The 19268-nt window shown below is 33.4% G+C and overlaps 1 protein-coding gene across 3 annotated transcripts in view; it reads left to right on the top strand.

The window, feature by feature from the left end:
- Positions 1-19132, top strand: part of LOC143257401 (uncharacterized) — an 86186-nt gene extending 67054 nt beyond the window's left edge. For all 3 annotated transcript variants that reach the window (XM_076515994.1, XM_076515995.1, XM_076515996.1), the window contains 6 exons: positions 2367-2475; positions 7177-7229; positions 10659-10756; positions 11957-12308; positions 12707-12787; positions 13382-19132. In XM_076515994.1, coding sequence (XP_076372109.1) covers positions 2367-2475; positions 7177-7229; positions 10659-10756; positions 11957-12308; positions 12707-12787; positions 13382-15013 — 2325 coding nt within the window. In that variant the 3' untranslated portion in view covers positions 15014-19132. The remainder of the gene's footprint in view (positions 1-2366; positions 2476-7176; positions 7230-10658; positions 10757-11956; positions 12309-12706; positions 12788-13381) is intronic.
- The last annotated feature ends 136 nt before the right edge of the window (positions 19133-19268 follow it).

Here is a 19268-nt window from a genome sequence, read left to right as displayed (position 1 = left end):
CCGAGGGTTGGGGGTTCGAATCCCAGTCACACCAAACATACTCGCCCTTTCTGCTGTGGGGTTGTTATAATGTGACGGTCAATCCCACTATTCGTTTGTTAAAGAGTAGCCCAAGAGTTGGCGATGGGTGGTGATGACTAGCTGCCTTCCCTCTAGTCTTACACTGCTAAATTAGGGACGGCTAGCGTAGATAGCCCTTGTGTAGTTTTGCGCAAACTTAAAAAACAAACAAATAAATTGGGTTTAAGTAATTGTACTACTGATGTAGTTGTTGCTTTAGTTTTAAGTACAGTTCTGATTGAATTGTTTAAATAATTGTTATGATATTTATATGCAATGGTGATTAAACTAATTTATTACTGTAGCTTTAAATTCAGTCTATTTAATTATAGTGGATTAACGCAGTCTTTTCTGTAGCTTTAGTATCAGTCTGTGTGATGGACGTTGTCTTTTCAAAGTGTTTATTTAAGGACAATTTTACCAAAGCAAAACTTCTATTGTTTTAGGGGTTAAATTGCGGATTCGATAACATCGCTGGATAGCTTCAGATGTTATTCGTAATAGAAAAATAACCAGTGTGTGTAGAATTAGGTTCGAATCGGGTTTTTTTCCAGAGGATTTTTCGTACACTCTCTAACTTTAACTGTGTAGTTTTAGAAAGAAAGAAGGTGGTACAAGGTTTAGTAGTGTTAACTTAATGGTGTATGACTGTAAAGCAATACCTGTAGGTGGTACAAGGTTTAGTAGTGTTAACTTACAGGTGTGTGACTGTCAAACAATTCCTGTACCAAAACTGAATTTATCTTAAAAAAAAAAAAAATTATGTTTCGCAGGGGAACGAAATATCACAATATTTCTTTGTAGAACTTTAGGTTTATTAAGGAAAGTGTGGACAATGTAGAGGGCGTTTCGAAAATTGTTACAGGATAAGTTCGATATGATTTTCGCTGTTTCTAGTCAGCATATGAAGCAACTGAAAGCACCATATGTTCTGGATGATGAATCAGTGATTATCTTACCCCTTTGGATAGTGGTACACATTTCATTCAAATCACGAATCTCATTGTTGAAAGGGCCCGGCATGGCCTGGTCGTTAAGGCACTCGACTTGAAATCCGACGGTCGCGGGTTCGAATCCCCGTTACACCAAATATGCTTGTCATTTCAGCCGTGGTTTTGTTATAATGTTACGGTCAGTCCCACCATTCGGTGGTGAAAGAGTAGCCCAAGAATTGGCGGTGGGTGGTGATGTCTAGCTGCCTTCCCTATAGTCTCACACTGCTAAATTAGGGACGGCTAGCGCAGATAGCCCTTGTGTAGCATTGCACGAAATTCAAAACAAACCAAATCATTGTTGAAAGAACAGCAATAGCGCGTTGTTAGAAAAGTGATTTAAATATATAGTACAATAAGGTTTCAGACAGTCGCACAGATGTGTTGAAGGACTATCAGTCAATGGCGTATTTAACATCAGTGCAATTTGGGCAATGTATCGACGGGTCTCTCATACTGCAGGGCCCCGAAAGTAATGCGAAGAAAACAAATTAAGCCTATAGCTGGTCCATACGGATGGGACCCTGTGAAAATCGCACCTAGTAGTTTGAAGTGTTAAGTGGTAGACTGGAGGGAAGGTAGTTAGCTAGCTAGTCTACGACATTCAGGCTTCAATTATTGGGCTACTGTTATTTGATCGAATAGTGGGATTGGATCGTCATCCTGACAAGGCATGGATGCACCAAAGGGCGATTTGTTTTTTTCTTTCAGTAACAGGACGCGAATGTAGAACCCAACAGATGATAACCCGACACGCTAACCATTTAAGCTTTAACTTTAATTTGAAGCAGTGCTTCTAAAAATCTTTTCCAATGTCTTTCACCCTCTCTAAGGTTTTCCCAACACTTACTCGCTCATTACAGTTAAAGAGGCCAAACGTTACTAAATTAAAATATCAGTCTACAACTAGAACGAATAACAACCAATGACTCTGTACTTGAATTTGTTGTATAGTTAATAATACTCATTCACCCAGTTGAGAACCGCTGGACCAAAGCAATAGTACCTACTACCAACGCTTGGGGGCTACTTTATTTTAATGGTTTGACATCCCTCCCTCTTTTAACGTACCCATGACTTAAAGTGCAGATGTAATTTTGAGACAATGTAGCGTAAACCCCGAAATTACGGATTCTTAGTTCAGCTGGTTAACCACTAGGCCACGTGGTTTCGAAGCATCCAAAGCTCTGTCTAAACTTTTTTAAATAAAATTTCTCGGTTTTTGTCTAAACTATTGGACAAAGTAACGTTGAGACATGATGAATTTAATTTTTCCTAACCACCCTGTATATCAATTGTTACTTTTACTTCCAGGTGAAGACAGACAATAAAGTGGAACAAGAATTCTTGCAAAACCTTTTTAAATTCATGAAAGAAAGAAATACGCCTATACATCGTGTCCCCCACCTTGGTTTCAAACAAAGTAAGTTTTTCATAATGTGTAAAATATTGTTCTGTGTTGTTCAAAATATGTAAATACTATTTTTGTAAAGTGTAGTTTATCAGAATTTACTTTTATTTTGTTAAAGGAAGCATTTTATTAAATCATTTAAGTACGTAAGCGACAGAACCGAAGGGGCGGAGGGCTCGGGTGGTATGTACCCTCACAAATTTTGGTCCGTTAGTGAAATGCCCTTGTGAATGAGTAATAAAGATGCATATAATTATAACGGAAATTCGCTGTTTCAACAATGAAATCAATGATCAAAACTACAGTGGTAAATAAGGTGCCTCCCGCCTTTAATTCAGATATATTCTGGCGCTTGTTAAACGTAGTATCTGGTACATTTTTGGGTTTGCCGAAACTATCAGCCGTATATATGTCATTGGTATATTGACATTGACTGTGGAAGAAGGAAAAAATTGTGGACGAACACACAAAAAAAAAACATCCGGATTTTTTTTTTCCTCTTCATATTTTTCCTTCACGTTTTATTGGTTTGGCCTCGATTAAGGGAAAAATCGTAAATCCATCAATTTGGAGAAAAACAAAAGCATTGATTCTCAGCATAAGAATATCTTATTCTCGTAACCTAGTCTCCTCTGGTAGCTGGTTTAGACATTTCTTAAACTTATTGCCTACTTGTTCTGCACTAGTTAAGCCTAAAACAATTTATTCCGAAATAACCTTTCGTATTTGTACATATTTGGTAAACTGTATCTATTAAAACTATGGAATTACGTTAATGAGCTTTAAGTTTTCTGCATTTATATTTTTGAGCCTATTTATATATTAATGACTGTTTTTAATTGCATTTTTTATTACTTTATAAAGTTAAATTTGAGGATACTGTGTTTTAAATTACATATAGACGTTAAGCTGTAAAATAGAATTAGTTTTCGTCAGCAAAGAAACATTTAGATATATAATTTTATTATTTTATCTATTTGCTTACGTAGTTAAAGCAGACGACAAAGCCGAAAGTCACACACAGAGGTCGTTTTACTTTTCGTTCATACTTCATTTTCTCTTTTTTAAGACCCCAAACTTTTTCAGGGACAGATCAGATAACGTGTATTTTTGTAAAACGGACGCATTCATAAACCACATCTCCCTAAACACATTTTAATTCTAAACCTAAGAATTTATAGCACTGAAATAATGATTTTGTATTCACAGTAGACTCGTAGGTATTGACACAATCTTCAATGACGTAAATAGCTGTCGATTGTATCGTGGATGTGCGTAAGGTATCTGTTTACGTTTTTCTATCTGCTTTACCCTAATATAGCGAGAGTATAAAACTTAAATATTATCACAATTCATTATTAACCTTTAACAATATTTTCTAAATTCAAAAGTAGTTATTTACAAATTTATAACTGCGCCAGCGTTACAAAAATAAAAACTGTTTACCAGTATCACAAATAAAATATTGTGTTTATAGAAAATAAACTTTGAATTTGTGGAAGTTTTGATTTATTAAAGATTTTTGTACAAGTTTCATTTTTAATGCTCAGTGCAGTATAAAGTTGACGCGTGATTAATGGTAAAAAAAATAAATATAATAATTGACAGGATATTTATATGTAACACTTGTTAAGAAAATAACTGAAATATAAATTGTTATTCAAACGCACGTTTAATTGTTCAGTGTTCACAGTAGCGTAGCAAAGTTTTCCACTCGGGAGGACAGAAAAATTTGGGGGGGACAATAAATTTAAAACCAAAAAATGACATAAATTTTTAATAAAATGGTCGTACAATCAAAACTGTGTAATAGTGTTTGTAGAAGCTTTATTTTTTGTAATAAATGATGCAAAACGAGTTTATTATATATAAAAACTGAAAAACAATATGTGATCAATATTCCTAAATTGTTCAGTTCCCCCTACTAAGTCTCTGGTTAACAAGAATTTATTGACATTTTTTTCACTTGGTGATGGTGAGAGGGTCTGTAGCTCTAACCCTTGTGACGGTATCAACAGTCCAGAATTACGAGTTCCCCAAGAGGCACAGCGGGATGTGTGCGAACTTACAAGGCTAGAAACCGGGTGGGAATAACACAGATAGCCCATTTTGTATAGCTTTGTGCTTAAGGTACAAACAAACAGAAATAGGAATGCCTGTATATGAAACTTAGTGTTCTCTAATCGTTTAGTTTGAAAATTCAAATTTTGGTTCACTACATATTCCACAATCTCTAAATTAACAGAAAGATCGTTATTATTTCTTTTTGTAAAGGCTTTCGTAAAATCCGTTTTTTTTTTTCTCACTTTATTCTTGAAAGATCGTAAATATTATAATAATCAAGTTAATCTAACTATTTCGTACTGTATATACACTGATGGAGAAAAAATCCAAATTTGAAGACATTTGAAGTTTCAGTTTTGATCTAGTGACTTTTTGTTTTATTTTTTGTGATTATGCATGGCCTACCTGTGTTAGCAAACGTAACTTATCACAAACCCACTCACCTTTTAAAGGACTTTCAGCTCTAAATCTGGGGCTCAATTCTGTGCAACTTAGCCCACTTTGTAGCTTTTCTCTGAACACAAACACTAAACAATTCTCTTGTTAAAACGTTTGGCTCTCGGCATTGTTTCTTTCTAACGTTGACGAAGTGAGTGAGTGGTAAATGAACTCTATTCAGGGCCTTGGCCTTTAGACATGTCGTGTTTTACTTAGTGAAATATTGAATAATTTAATTGCTAGTGAACAATAAAAAGAAATTATTCTTATCGTATTGATATCAACAGCTTTTTTTGTGAAGTTTAGTTGTTTTTTTATCCGTGTTAAATATAAAATCCGGAAAGTTCTCAAATTGCATACCTCTCTTGGTTTTACGACTTAGAAAAATAACTACACCAAGCTGTCTATAAATTACATAAGTTGCAGACTTAAGTATCTGATTCAAACAACTAAACTGGGATACACAAACTAGAAGTAAATACGTAAAACATTTAGAAATAAACCTGTTTTAATTTATTTCATAGGATGCATTTGTTGGAACAGTGCCAGCTTATTCTTCGAATTTGGCCATTGTGTTTGGCAGTTAGTAGTTTCCATTGTTAATAAGTCAGTTTATACACGCATATGGTTAATAATTCATTAGCCATTAAACTATCTTTTATATTTATCTCTCTTATCAATGCACCTCCGTTGTTATATTGTTTGAAAAATAGAATTGTTAAAAGCGGTAATTAATTACATTGCTCGGTGTTCTCTCATAAGTGATTTTTCTGTCACTGGGATTTTCACACTTTTAATTGTTGAAAGTCATTACTTTCAGAACGAAGGCATCTCTTCCTTGAAATATTAATTATAAAATAGGACCGGTACTTAAAGATGTTTATTTTAAGCAATTTGCGTATGCACGCAGTCTTATGAGTAATTAGGTTTCATTTTAAAATAAAACAGACGAAAAATAATTTCCTATTTATTCGGAAGAAAAATATTATTTGTTGTTAATTAATCAGCTTTAGAATATTGAAAATCAAAATATTCCTTTGTGTGTGATATAAAAACTTTAAGTATAAAAAGCGATTATACTTTTTTTGCAGTTATTATTCACAGAACCCTTATAGTAGCGATTATTTTTTGTCTTTTGTTAATAACACTATGTAACACATTTTGTTCTTGAATAGTATGTGTTATTTCTTAATTTCTTATGTTGTAAAAGTACAGAAAATGGCCATTATTCCCTCCAAACTTTGCTTTTGTGACCTGGATAATTAAATTTAGAAATTAACCTAATTTCTATGTAAAAACTGGCAAATTTGCACATTTTCATTTACAAAAAGTCTAAATAAAACAACATATGAATCAAGATTTACATGTATTTATACTAAAGTTATACAAAAATGTTTAGAAGTGAGTAATTTTTCAAGATTTGCGACTGTAATGTAAATCACTTTCATGTATCAGCCCCTAAATATAGTCTCCCATCATGTTTTTATTATACGCTCCCAGGTCACAAAAGCAAAGTTTGAGGAGAAAAATAGGTCTTTTCCATTTACTTCAACTCAAAATTACACTATGTAACAAAATTTTTACTTGTTCCTGGGCAGAAAGAGTTATTTCCTAATTGCTTATGCCTAAAGTCCCACCCACTAATAGTTCGGCGGTAAGTCTACAGACTTATTACGCTAAAAATTGGATTTCGATATTCATGATAGGCAGAGCGCAGATAGCCCATTAATCAACTCTGTGTTTAATTACAAATAAATTAATTTTAGCTTAAAACAACTTATGCCCTTCATCTTGCACACGGTCACGACATTTTCGGTGAGATCTCAACAAAAACAAAACTTCCTCTTCAAAACTGCCTTTTTTTTTCTCCAATTCTGTGTTTCGCCTCTCTGTTTTCCTGTAACCGACAAAATTAACATGTTGAGTTACCGAGTTAAAACACTACATTTGTACGGTTATCCGAGACTGAGATGACGTAACAGCGTTTGTGACTACAAGTATGAAAAAGAGTAACTGTAATCGGCCCTTTCTCTCAAATCGTGTTTCAAGGTGAACAACAGCGAAATAAGTTTCGGTGGTTGAACCGAGTAACAAGCAGGATTTGTTAACACCGAACGATTTTACTTTTTAATTGATAACAATTTTTGCCTTAAATGATTGTGGAAGTGAAGTGTAAATGAAATGAACTTCAGTTTGTTTTTTTAATTTCAGTAGACTTGTACTACTTCTTCACTTGTGCTCAAAAGTTTGGAGGTTACGAAGAGGTGAGTATTGAAGTTTACACCTTGTGACGTAGATAAGTGTTTTTAGTTGCTTGTAAACCACTCCTCGCCCAGTTTGAGTCTATATTTTGCCATTTGAATTTGAGTAAAGATCGCCCCCTACTGTTTGAACGAATAAAACACCCTACAGTTTACTACATTCTAAAGTTTAAAAAAAATTATATACATATTTACATAAATAAATGCTCCCAGTGGCTCATCAGTAAGCGTGAAGGCGTATAATTCTAAACTTAGGGGTTCGATCCCAGCAGTATGCATTGCCACAAACACTAACCGAATAATTAAATAAGCACACACACTCGCTATCGTAAAAGTAGACAGGTACACTAATAAAGAGATAAAACGTACACAAGCAGGTGAATAGATAGGCAAAAATGGTGGACGGGTATGCAGACGAATTGATGGAATGGCGAATTAAGTAGTTTCTTGAGTTGACATTCTGAAATGTTTAATTTTTGTTGCTAACCGACCAAACAAAACGTTTCAAACACTTGTAAAAGAAAGTATCCTATTCACATGAACCAGGCATGAAACATTTTGTCGTGGTGAATCGTAATGCTGCTAACTGTAAGTTGTGTATCATCTAGAGACCTCATTAGGTTTAAACTGCTACGTTTTCTCAGGAGCTTGGACTTAAATTGAATTATAAGTAATACTGACGAGCGCGCAATCTTCTTAAATGATGAAGCTTAGATATGCGTGAAATAAGCTTGGATAAGTAAGAATTCTATGTGCTTGAATCCCCCACGGAAAAGGAAAATCAATAACCTTAAACGCATTCCAAATGTTGTTCGAGGTACACTCGGAAAAGGGATTTAGACAAACCGGCTTTAAACAATGTTGTTTAGTTTCATCTTTGTAATCTCCCGGGAGATCTGTGCATCTTTTCAGATCTATTAGTTATGGTAAAACCTGTTTTCAAACCAAATTAGGAAATAGTGCCACGAAAATTCCTCAACAGTAATGCGCGCCTGGTGGATTTATGGGGAAACTATTTTTTATAAAAGATAACATCGTGATATTGTAAAAATGAAATAGCATACTAGTGAGATGTGACCTAATGTATTATCTATAAATAGATGTCACATATTTCCTAGCAACAAAATGCCCAAATAATGCTACGATTTTCAAAATTCTAGCCTGAAACGAAGTTTCGTTTTATTACTTTCAAAGGAAGTAAACAGGTTGATTAAATCAGTCCAGTAACCTTTTGGAAATAAATAATAACAAACATGCGGGAACCCTCAATATCCGTGGCATTTGAAATACTTTTAAGCAGGATTAAAGTAAATTAATTTTGTACGTCAGTAATACCACGTGCAAGGCGCATGTTTACCCGATTCGATTTTCTTACTCGTCTAGATCTCTACCAGCCTGCTTTCAAATTGTAATTCTTTTTGGAAGGATTAGGATAAGTTAATTGATGAGACCTTAGGCATGGTCAAATACATCAATCGAAAGAGTTTGACCTCCCGAGCCGAAAATTGTAACTAGATTTCAAATTTGACGCAGCTATGAGCTAACATTTTACATTTGAGAAAACTCGGGTCCATTCTTTCTACCTACTAGCCACAATGCCGCGACTGAAAAACGTTATTGATACTGGTCATTCTTTTAGCATTTTGAGTTCATAAGGTTTAATACCACAATAGGTGATAAAAAGCTGGTTTCATCCTGCGTATATTTCACTCCTAGTGTTAATCAGTGTCTCTGGAATCTATTTAATTTTACTTTTACTTCAGATGTAGTTTCATTTAATGCAGAAAACGCGAATACTTATACTGTGGGTTCACTGCGTTTTAATCATCATAGGTTTAAGTTTTCTTATTATAGTATTCTATGAAACAGTGCTATATTATTAAGTTTATTACATAGAATTTGCTTCAGTAATTCGTAATTTGTTATATTTTTGATCAGAAACTATTAATAATTACAAACAACCCAATGAAAGGAAGCATACCCAATAAAAACAAAACTAAAACCAAAAAACTGTACATGGAATTTTTCTAATTATGGGAAGTCTTTTTTTAGTTTCTGTGATAGTCTTCATTTTTCATATTATGGCACCTAAGAATAATAGACTTTAAGAGCAATAAATGGTATATCAGGATAAACTTACGTTAGATTGCACTTTAGAGTTAGCTTATTCTAAAAACATAAAATATTTTTAACTTTAAAATCTACGCATTTTCCAGTTTTGTGTTTTAATAATGTTACGTAAGCTGTAGTTTCGTACTTTTGAAATTTTATGATAATTCAAAAACCTTATCTGAGCTTTAAAATATTGTGATAGAAAATGTTTTATAACATTCTATACTCTAGGAATATTCCCCTATTTGGAAATGAAACAGCATTGTATTAAACTACACATCTCAACGTGTCATGAGCTTATTTTAAGTGCGAGTATAAAATCAATAAAATTACAGTTACATACCAGGTCCACACACATTTGCTATTTGAAAGCTTATTCATGCGTTCATCGTCAAACGAAATACATTTTTAGTATGGGTTTTCAAAGTTTTCTTGCTTGGTCAGAAAATGGTGAATGGTTTTAAAATGTTTCGATATAAATGTGTAGTATGTCTGAAAGAAATTTATTAACATTTCTGCTTGATTATATTAACCTCAATTTCATTTATATCGTGCACGTTCTCAGAAATCATTATAAAGTTAAAAATCCAATCTAGAACAATAAAGCCAGACTCGTCAAACCGGCGTTCAAATATTACTTGTTTGTCGAAATTGTTTCATTTTTTCTCTCTTTTCATTCTATGCATGGTAGCAAAATTATGTTCGAGCTTATTGTCTGACTTTATCTTTTGTACCTGAGAGAAAAGTTATGGATGAGTGGTGACGTATTAAGGCTGTGAACGCTCTGTCATTCTTTAAAGTTTAAACTGTTTTTTGTATGGATTTTTTTATCAAGTTTTAATTTCGAGAAGATAAGGTGCTTGCTCAACCTAATAGAAGATTAAAAAGTCAGTGAATGTATTCATAATTACAGAGTTACGATTTTTTGTATCATCATTTACTTAGAATAACTACTACATAATTAAATAATAAAAGAAAACGTGTGTTTGTAAGCGCAGTAAGAAATTGTTGAATTCAACAAAATCGTGTATAGTAAGAAATTTATTGAATAAATGGATGTAAATGTTCTGCTACCACCAAGCTACAGTTCTAATCATGACGTCGCAAGTTACGTCACTGTGATTTTCACTGCATAAAAAAAACTAGTAGATTTATATTTTCCACAATAAAGGAAATAATTTTCTGAAAGCAACCAATAGAAGAAAGGTCGTTTTTGTTTAGCCTTTTATTTTCCGTGTTTTGATAATAGTAGTAATAATAAAAGGACTGTATTTTCTGACTAATGTATATTGTTATATCTCATATTCGAAATTTTCGTAGATAACATCAAAAAAATTGTGGAAAAATATATATGATGAACTTGGAGGAAATCCAGGAAGCACTAGTGCTGCCACCTGTACACGAAGACATTATGAAAGGTACGTTGGCCTTCAGTTTTTGTATAAATGTATATATATTTAAGTTATTAGTAGGGTTAGCTTAAGGTTTCAACTGTTAAATTATTGTATTGTAGATTGCTTGACGTAATGGTTATCTTATGAACAAAAGTTTTTATTTACTTTTTCACGATTGAAAACAGAGAAGAAAATATGTCAAATACTTTAAGTACTTCATCCTACTTCAAAGTTAGTTATAACTTATCAATTGTATATGCTTTCTCACATTGTTATACATTATCAGATAATGCATGAAAATCTATTTTTACAAATTTGAAGTCAATATTAGGCCTACGAAAGTTTTGATAAGAAAAAAAGAAACATTTTTACTTTTGAAGGTACCTTTTTTTTATCACATGCAGACTACAAGAAAATGATAAGTTTTCACAATCATTGTATCCCTTCTGCAATGTTACTGTAAAACGCAGTTAATTTTGTAATGTTTGTCTTCTAATTCTCTGTATGGTGATAACAATAACTTACGTATTAAATTCTCTTTATTGTTATTATTATAGAACAGTTAATTTTACAGTTTACTAACACTTTTTGTGTCTTGAGATACCCTTGAATTGCACAGATTGATCAAACTAGTCTTGAAGTGCACAGCTGTCTGAAGCTCCACAATAAATAAAGGAACCCGAGACAATAATTAATTACAAAAAAAAAACAACAGTTTATTTCGTATGACCAGATAGTTTCAACTGTTATAAAACTGAAACAAGTTTATTGTAATTCACATAGCACCTGTTAAATTAGTTTAAATAAAACTTAAATAATAATATTCCATTTTATAAGGAACTCTTAATTGAGCATATTTTTAATACGAGTCTGAATAGACCACAGAATGTAAAAGGTATTTATTATGTTGTTTCAGTGCTGTTTATATCTTCTGTGAATTGAACAAGATAGTAAAAAAAAACAAAAAAAACATTTTTACACTTGAATCTTCATTGTATTGACATTTAAACAATATAAAAGTGACAGTATTACTTGATTAATTTAAAAGAAAACTAAAAGGTTTATGAAACCTGCCCAAAATATTTTTTTTTTTTTTTAATCACCTATTGTTGATGAAATTGCATTTATTTCTACTAATGAGCTCAAAGACTTTAAAATATTGTTTAAATAGCTGTCATATCAATAGTGTGAGATTAACCTGTAATCCTACAATGTTATTTGTAGGCTGCTTTTACCATTTGAAAGACACGTGAAAGGAACTGTGGTTCCCTCATCTTCGGCCACTTTGTTTAGTAAGAAAAAGGTAGAAGAATCTGGCCAGGGTTGTCACACAGGAAATTCTGAGAATGGAAGTCTTGTTGCAGAAGAATTAGAAACCTCTAGTACCCCAGTGTTTGACAATGATAGCTGTATGTCTGCAGCATCACATGAAGCAGTGAATCAGGAAGAAAGGTCAAAAGATGACAGTATGTGCACTGAAAACGAGGACTCCCTGCAGGATAACGTGCAACTCAGTGATCTTGAAAGACAAGAACAAGAATGGGAGTCCAGAAGAAGAAAAAAGTTCCAACAGAAGGTAAATAATCAACTTGTCAAGTTATCATTGTCACGTAAAATGGTAAGAAATATCTGTATTTATATTTCGTTTTGGTATTAACCACTTATACAGTAAAAGAACCTTGACTGGCTTGCTTGAGAACTGGGTAATTAGTTGAATTTGTTAATTGATTGTTCTCACTGTAAAACTAGGTGCAAAGAAGTTCATCTGAGTAACAAGTACTTCTGTAAAAGAAATAGTCTTTCTAAAAATAAGTAACCAAAATAAACAGTTACGGTTTTTCTTTTGTTGCAATTATTTAACTGTCTATGTGTTCGGAAAGTTTACCTATAACCTGTAGTTATGACATTGTTTATGTTTATATTCAAGTTCATAAGCATCTTTCTTTCCATTAACCAAACATTCTCTAATTTCAGGGAACGAGGGATGACACACTTCTTGAAAAAGAGAAGAGATGGAATGAAATCAGAAGGAGAAATTCCTTGGATCATAACGTAGTAAGTTTCTTTCTTTGTACTCTTTTCAGCAGCACATTGTACATGGGTCTGAAAGTTTTCCAAGTACTCTATGAACACTAGATATACATCAAAAACATTAAATCCAATCTTCAGTGTAGTTAAAAAAATGAATAGATTTTGGTGCTGCTAAAATAATACTAGAAAAAAATGACCTTATAACACCCAAAATGTTTAATTAGCTACTTTTTTTCATATTTACAGCTTCTTCATGACTATTCACCAAAACTGGTGGTACAATGCTTCAAATAATAAATTTGAACATGTATAATTTGTTATTTAAACCATTTGAAGTTTTTTACTGTCAGTTTTGGTTTGTGTTTTGGTGGACAATTATAAAATTGTAAACCAAAACATTGAGTGTGTAATTAAGTACAAACAGTTTGGTGTTATGAGGTTGTTAATTACTAGTGCTAATATGCCTTTTATACCCTAAATATGCATTGCAGAAATTAAGTAAAATAAATTTTGTGCAAAAACTCAAAAGGTTTTAAAATATGTTTGTAGTTTTACAGAAGTGTTAGTTTTTTATAGGGTATTGTATTCTCCTTTGTTTTTTTTTACTTCTAACTTTAGAGTAAACAGGTTGAACCATCAAGAACTGCATCTAACTCGTTAGCAGACAGCAAGTTGTTGAAGTTAGGTCCTTTAAATCAGGAAGACACCAATAACTTTACGAGGTTAGCTTCATCATTAAGCCACAATGAGACAAGTTTAAATGGTCACCACTTAGGAAAACGAGAGAAAGAAAGCAGTGAATCCGTCCCCAACCAATCATCTTTACTCCACCTCCAACACTTCAGTACTAAGACAAAGGATAGAGTAGAAAACAGTTCAGAAAAACGTCTACCCAAATATCCCAAAATGGAACAGATACAGAGCAGCTGTAGAAAGCCACATTCTGGGACTGTTGGTAAAGTTAGTTCATTAACTCAATCTTTGAAATTTGAGTGCTCTACAGCAAGCAAAACGCAAGAACCAAAATTAATTTACAAAACAAGCATTATGTCCCCACTTTTCCTTCGTAAAAAATTTTTTTCTCGTGTTACTGCCACTACAGCTAACAGTAATCCACAGCTTTCTTTACTTCCACACTACCATGTAAGCCAATGCTTAAGTCCAGAAGTTTCTTTATCTGGTAGTATCATTGAATCAGGGAATCAAACTACCAGAGGTGGCCTACTTGGAGGAAAAGAATCTTTAGATCTACCTCTTCCTCGGCCATCGGTCATTCATCATACTGAGAAGGCAAGATCACCTTCCTCAGAGCACAGTAGTGGATTTTCCCAATCAATATATGAACGTGTATCTCCAGTGTCTGAACCTGCATCCCCTCTTCCATTACAGAAGGATGGATCTGATGTGTCCAATAAACAAGCAGAACACGTGGCTCGAAAACTTCCTGAGTTGATCACTGGGCACTCGCCAGTAACTCCAGCTACTACAGTACCATCTTCAGTTTCTTGTTGTCCTCTTAAGCCACACGAAACAGATGACACAATCTCACCACTGTCTTCATCTTCCTCAATAGGTTTCTCACTTTTGTCACCCTCAGGATCTTCAACATTCATGCCCTCAGATTCAATAAAAAGATACACAAAGTTTTTTCCCACAGCTTCGTCATCAGAATATCCAATATCTGTGCCTTTAACCTTGGCAACAACAAGCTCTTTGCCCTTACGTTCCACCAGGTCACATCAGATTCCAGTCACAGTAGCAGGTGGAAATGCTGGACCTAGTCATACTGTTTCATACAAGAGCCAACCTGATCTTTTTCCTAGAAATATCAAGGTTGTTAGTAATGTAGAAAATAACACCCTTTCAGCTTTAAGCCATGTCACATTACCTCTTACTGTTCAGTATTACAACACCCATTCCTCCACACCAGATCCTCAATGTGAACTTGCCAAGACAAGATTAACTTACCTCAGTGAGTCCTTTGCTCACCAGCCAGAGGGCAGTCATGCTCCTCATTTAGTTTCTTATGCAGTCGAACCTATCTCGCCAGTGACCTCAACGCCATCACCGCCATCAGATCCCAATCAGCATCCAAGCCACGCTGGACTCTCTGAAACTCTCCTTACATGCTTTGGTGTTAATAATTGTCAGGCCCTGGACCTGTCTGTTAAAAAGAATTCTTCAGTACTAAAACAAGAACCATCAACTGCAAGATTTCAGGAACACAAAAAAGGAGGCAGTTCATACTGAACTTGAGGGATGTTTGGATCTCTCAATGAGAAAAAAGAAACAAGCAATGGATGTGGTAAAAGAACCATTTCTGTCACCAGTGAACTTAAATATTTTAGAGAGAACCTCGTCACCAGCTCACGCAAATTCCATTTTAAGGCCTCACATCTGCCAGTCACGTGCAGTAAATGAAGTTCCAACACAAGGCCATAGTTTACATTTGAGCAATAAAGTCCCCATACAGGCACATATACCACATGTAAACAGTAAAATCCCCACACAAGCATGCATACCATATGCAAACACCAAAGTACCCATACAGGCACACGTAAACAGTATAGTTCCCATGAAAACTGGTGTACCACATGTAAATAATAAAATCTCCATACAGGCACATATACCACACCTAAACAATAAAGTATCAATACAGGCACATACTTCACATGTAAAAAAGTAAAATCCCCATAGAGACTCACATACCACATGTAAACAATAAAATTACCTTACAGGTTCAAATACCATGTCCCAACAATAGACATGAAACTCTCGCACAAATTCGTGCAAACCACGCAAACATTAATTCTCCTTTACACGTGTGTAGCGAAAATACCAGACATTCGTTTGACCAGGAACTACTCGTGACAAAACCACATATTATTAACAAAGCCACGTTAAGCTCCTCTTCAACCTTGAAGGAATCCCTTCTTGCATCAGACATGTCAAAGAAAACAGCTTACGTGACCGAATATAACCCCCCACTCCCACAATTTGTTGGTCCTTCTTTATTTTCCTGTCCCCCCCCATTGCTGGGCCAGCAGCATATGATTTCTTTAGACTCACTTCAGTCCAGCATATCAGTTTGTAAAGATATCATTGGTCAAGATATTTTTAGTATCTTTCCTCAGTTTTACCCTCAATTTTATAAAAAACCTAATACACCATGAGAATGTTTACAGTTGGTACCTTACTTATGTAGTTGGAAAAAATTTATTGTTCACTTTATTGACACTGAACAACTTTGTTCATTGTAAATGTTTAACATGTTTATTGAAACACGAAAAGGATTTTTGTTTTTTTACACTTTTTGTATATGTTTGTGAGTATGTATATGTATATATGTATATAAATATATGAAATATGTATGTAAATGTTATGAATTTACCAAAGTTTATTCAACGTGAAATTAACTGGTAATTATTTTAAACCAAATTTTATGTCGTGAAATTCAGAATTCCAGTAAATAACATCTGTCATACGCATCTAATCATTATTAATGGGAAAAATTAAAACTGGATCAAAACTTGAGTGACATTTACAATTAACCTCTGCACAACCTGCAGGTAATTGCTTAAGATTTCCCGTTATTAAAAGAATTGCCAAGCACAACCATGGGCAGCTTCTAACAACACTTCTTGCAAGGAATAGTGTTTCAGGCTGTATTTTCTTAGTTGGAAAGTAGTCTGTAGGAAGGGTTAGTCTAACAATGTGTAAATTGTCAAACATTCTAATGAAACAAAATTATTTTGATAGGTTATCAACCTTCTCAGCAAATAATTTAATATATGTTGAATATCACTGCTATTAGAGATTATTTTACCATAATGAATATTACATTTCAGCTTAAATCCTTATTATATGTCAGAATATACTTGCAAGTCATACAGGATCCCTTTTAAGATGTAACTAAAGAAATGTTTGCATGAAGTTAGGTTTTACTAAACATTTCTTCATTTTTTTTAAATACAAGATTTCAGTCTAGAAATGCAAGTTTCTTTATCTTAGTGCATGAGGAAGGCACAAGAAAAAATTCAATGGAATATATCAACTTATAGCTAGCTGGTTAACACTGGCTCCTATTGTGCAAGGGTATGTGTGATGTTGAAGAGGAAATTGCATTTAACAGAGGTTTTTTTGCAGAAGACGTGGGCTTCCGCAGTGGGGGGGGCACATTTGTCACCCTGGAAAATGAGAAATGTAATATCTTTATTCATTTAACAATGTTTATGAAGTAAGTTTTTTGTTCACATTCGTTTCACACTACTTATTACTCTGAATGATTACTTATAATTAAAGTTGCTAGGTTTGTTGGCATCTTAACTTTAAAATATCTAGATATCTAAATAGGATATAATTAAACCTATTTTTCTCTTTTAAGGTAAATTTCATTGTTGCCATAACCTGGTCTATCCAAGAAATAATTACAACATTGTTTAACTGCATAACACCCCAATCGAAACATAGCACATACATCATGTTAAGTTGTGGGCATCATTAAGTGACCAGATTTTATAGTGTCCAAACTGATGAATAAAAAAACTTGTTGAATTAAAACTACCTTTAAAAAATAACACAAAAAATACTATCTTATTATTATACTTTTTTCTGTAGATATTTTCATTAAAAAAATGTGTGTATTTTGAAATAATGCAATAGGAAAGAGTGACATCCATGAAGAATACCTACCATCTACGAAACTTTGCAGAATGGACAACAACTGCCTGTTGTGGAGATAAGTGTAGAGGACAACGTTTGGAAAGTCTGAAGAGGAAAGACTTTCAAAACCTCATCCTCTACACTTTGTTCTCCACAACAGGCAGTTGCCCTCCATTCTACAAAGCTTCATCAAGAATACTCTGCTTAAAAATCTTATTAAAGAGTATCTACCATTTAATTATACCAGTTATTAGGTGATGGTACTTCTTTAAACAACCTTAAGAATTTTTGAACATACAGTGCATATCCTGAAATAAAACATTTACTGTTTTGTAGTTATAATATTACTATATGCTGAAAGCCAATATACATCCTTTCCATGATTTCATAGTATAAAGGTCAAAGGCTAATGTCTAATGGTGTTTTACAAGACAGTAAACAAGTTAATTTCATATTATTACATCCTCAATAGGTATACAGTTATCTACATATTAATATATATAGAAAAGAAGGATATGTGTACGAGGACAGGAAAACCTTGTGTGCAATCATAGTGTGTACCAGTATTAATTTTAATAATGTGGGACACTTAAGTTCATAATCTCCCAAGGTGGGATATTTTTGTGTCCCTTTAAAGTTTCTGGGGATGGTGGGACAGGCAGCTCACAAGCTGAACTGTCACATTAGGGTATTAGCATTAGTGAGATTAACATTTTAGTTTCCTACGATATGTACTAACTTGTAAGTTTGGGTTCCTGCCTGTAATTATGGTATAATTTCTTAAGACAAATTATGGAATTTATTATGTTTGTCTTTGAGGACTGAAATTGTATAAATGTGGTTTCCATTGTAATGAAATATTCTGAAGTTCACTGAAAACACATTCACTCCAATTTTATTATTATTTTTTAAAGAAATACTCAGCCCTAATCTTGCATCACATGCAATAGAGAAAAAACACCTGTTGCAACTTAAGTTTTAAGAAAATATTTTTATTTACTGTTCTATAATGTAGAAGTGTAGATGAAAGTATATTAGGCATTGATGTTGCTCTTATTGGAAACCCATATGTCTTTAAAACATTGTGTTTTATTAACCTCAAACTTCTGTTTTCATATAATCAGTTTTATATAAAATGATCTTACCCTATAGGGTTAAGAACTTAAAGGAACAAACCAAAATTTATATATATATCAGTCTGTATTATGGGTTAAACTAACCTTACAAATATTAAACCCATCAAATCTCTGAAGGTGGGTCCATTGTCCCTTGATTTTAACTTTGTCATACATGGAAAAATGCCAGTAGATTCCTTCAACTGAAGATCTGAAGTGAGTTATGTTCAAGTGACCAATAATTTCTACAGGTGTTACACAATGCAGATGTGGTATACAAATCCCTCAACCCATCCTCCTAGTGTCTTTATTTTAGCGACTTACGTTTTATTGTTACAACATGGAGTATTTCTGTCTATATACATTTCACTCAAATTACCAGAAAGAAAACTAAGCTATGGATGGTTTCAGGAATATGAACGATTTTGTTTTTTTATATATATGTACATATGTTTATACAATATTTGTTCAACTATCAGTTGTTGGTAAAAGTCAAGACTGAGTGTGTTACCCTTTACATTGTTTATATAATTTCAATTGCAACATCTAAGTTGTTTTAATTATGTTAATAAAGCTGGTTTAAGAAAGTGATGAAATGTGTTTAACTGGTTACTTAAACATTCTGCAATACCATTCATCCTGGTGAAAGGGGATGCACATATAGTTTAGTACATTACCCCCCTCCCAGTTGTTGTTTTATTTTAATCTCCAACTCTGTTTTTCACCTT

This window comes from Tachypleus tridentatus, chromosome 7 (assembly GCF_004210375.1).
Source record: "Tachypleus tridentatus isolate NWPU-2018 chromosome 7, ASM421037v1, whole genome shotgun sequence".
Lineage (NCBI taxonomy): Eukaryota > Metazoa > Arthropoda > Merostomata > Xiphosura > Limulidae > Tachypleus > Tachypleus tridentatus.
Note: the sequence above shows the minus strand (reverse complement) of the source record. Positions and strands in the feature narration are given on the sequence as shown.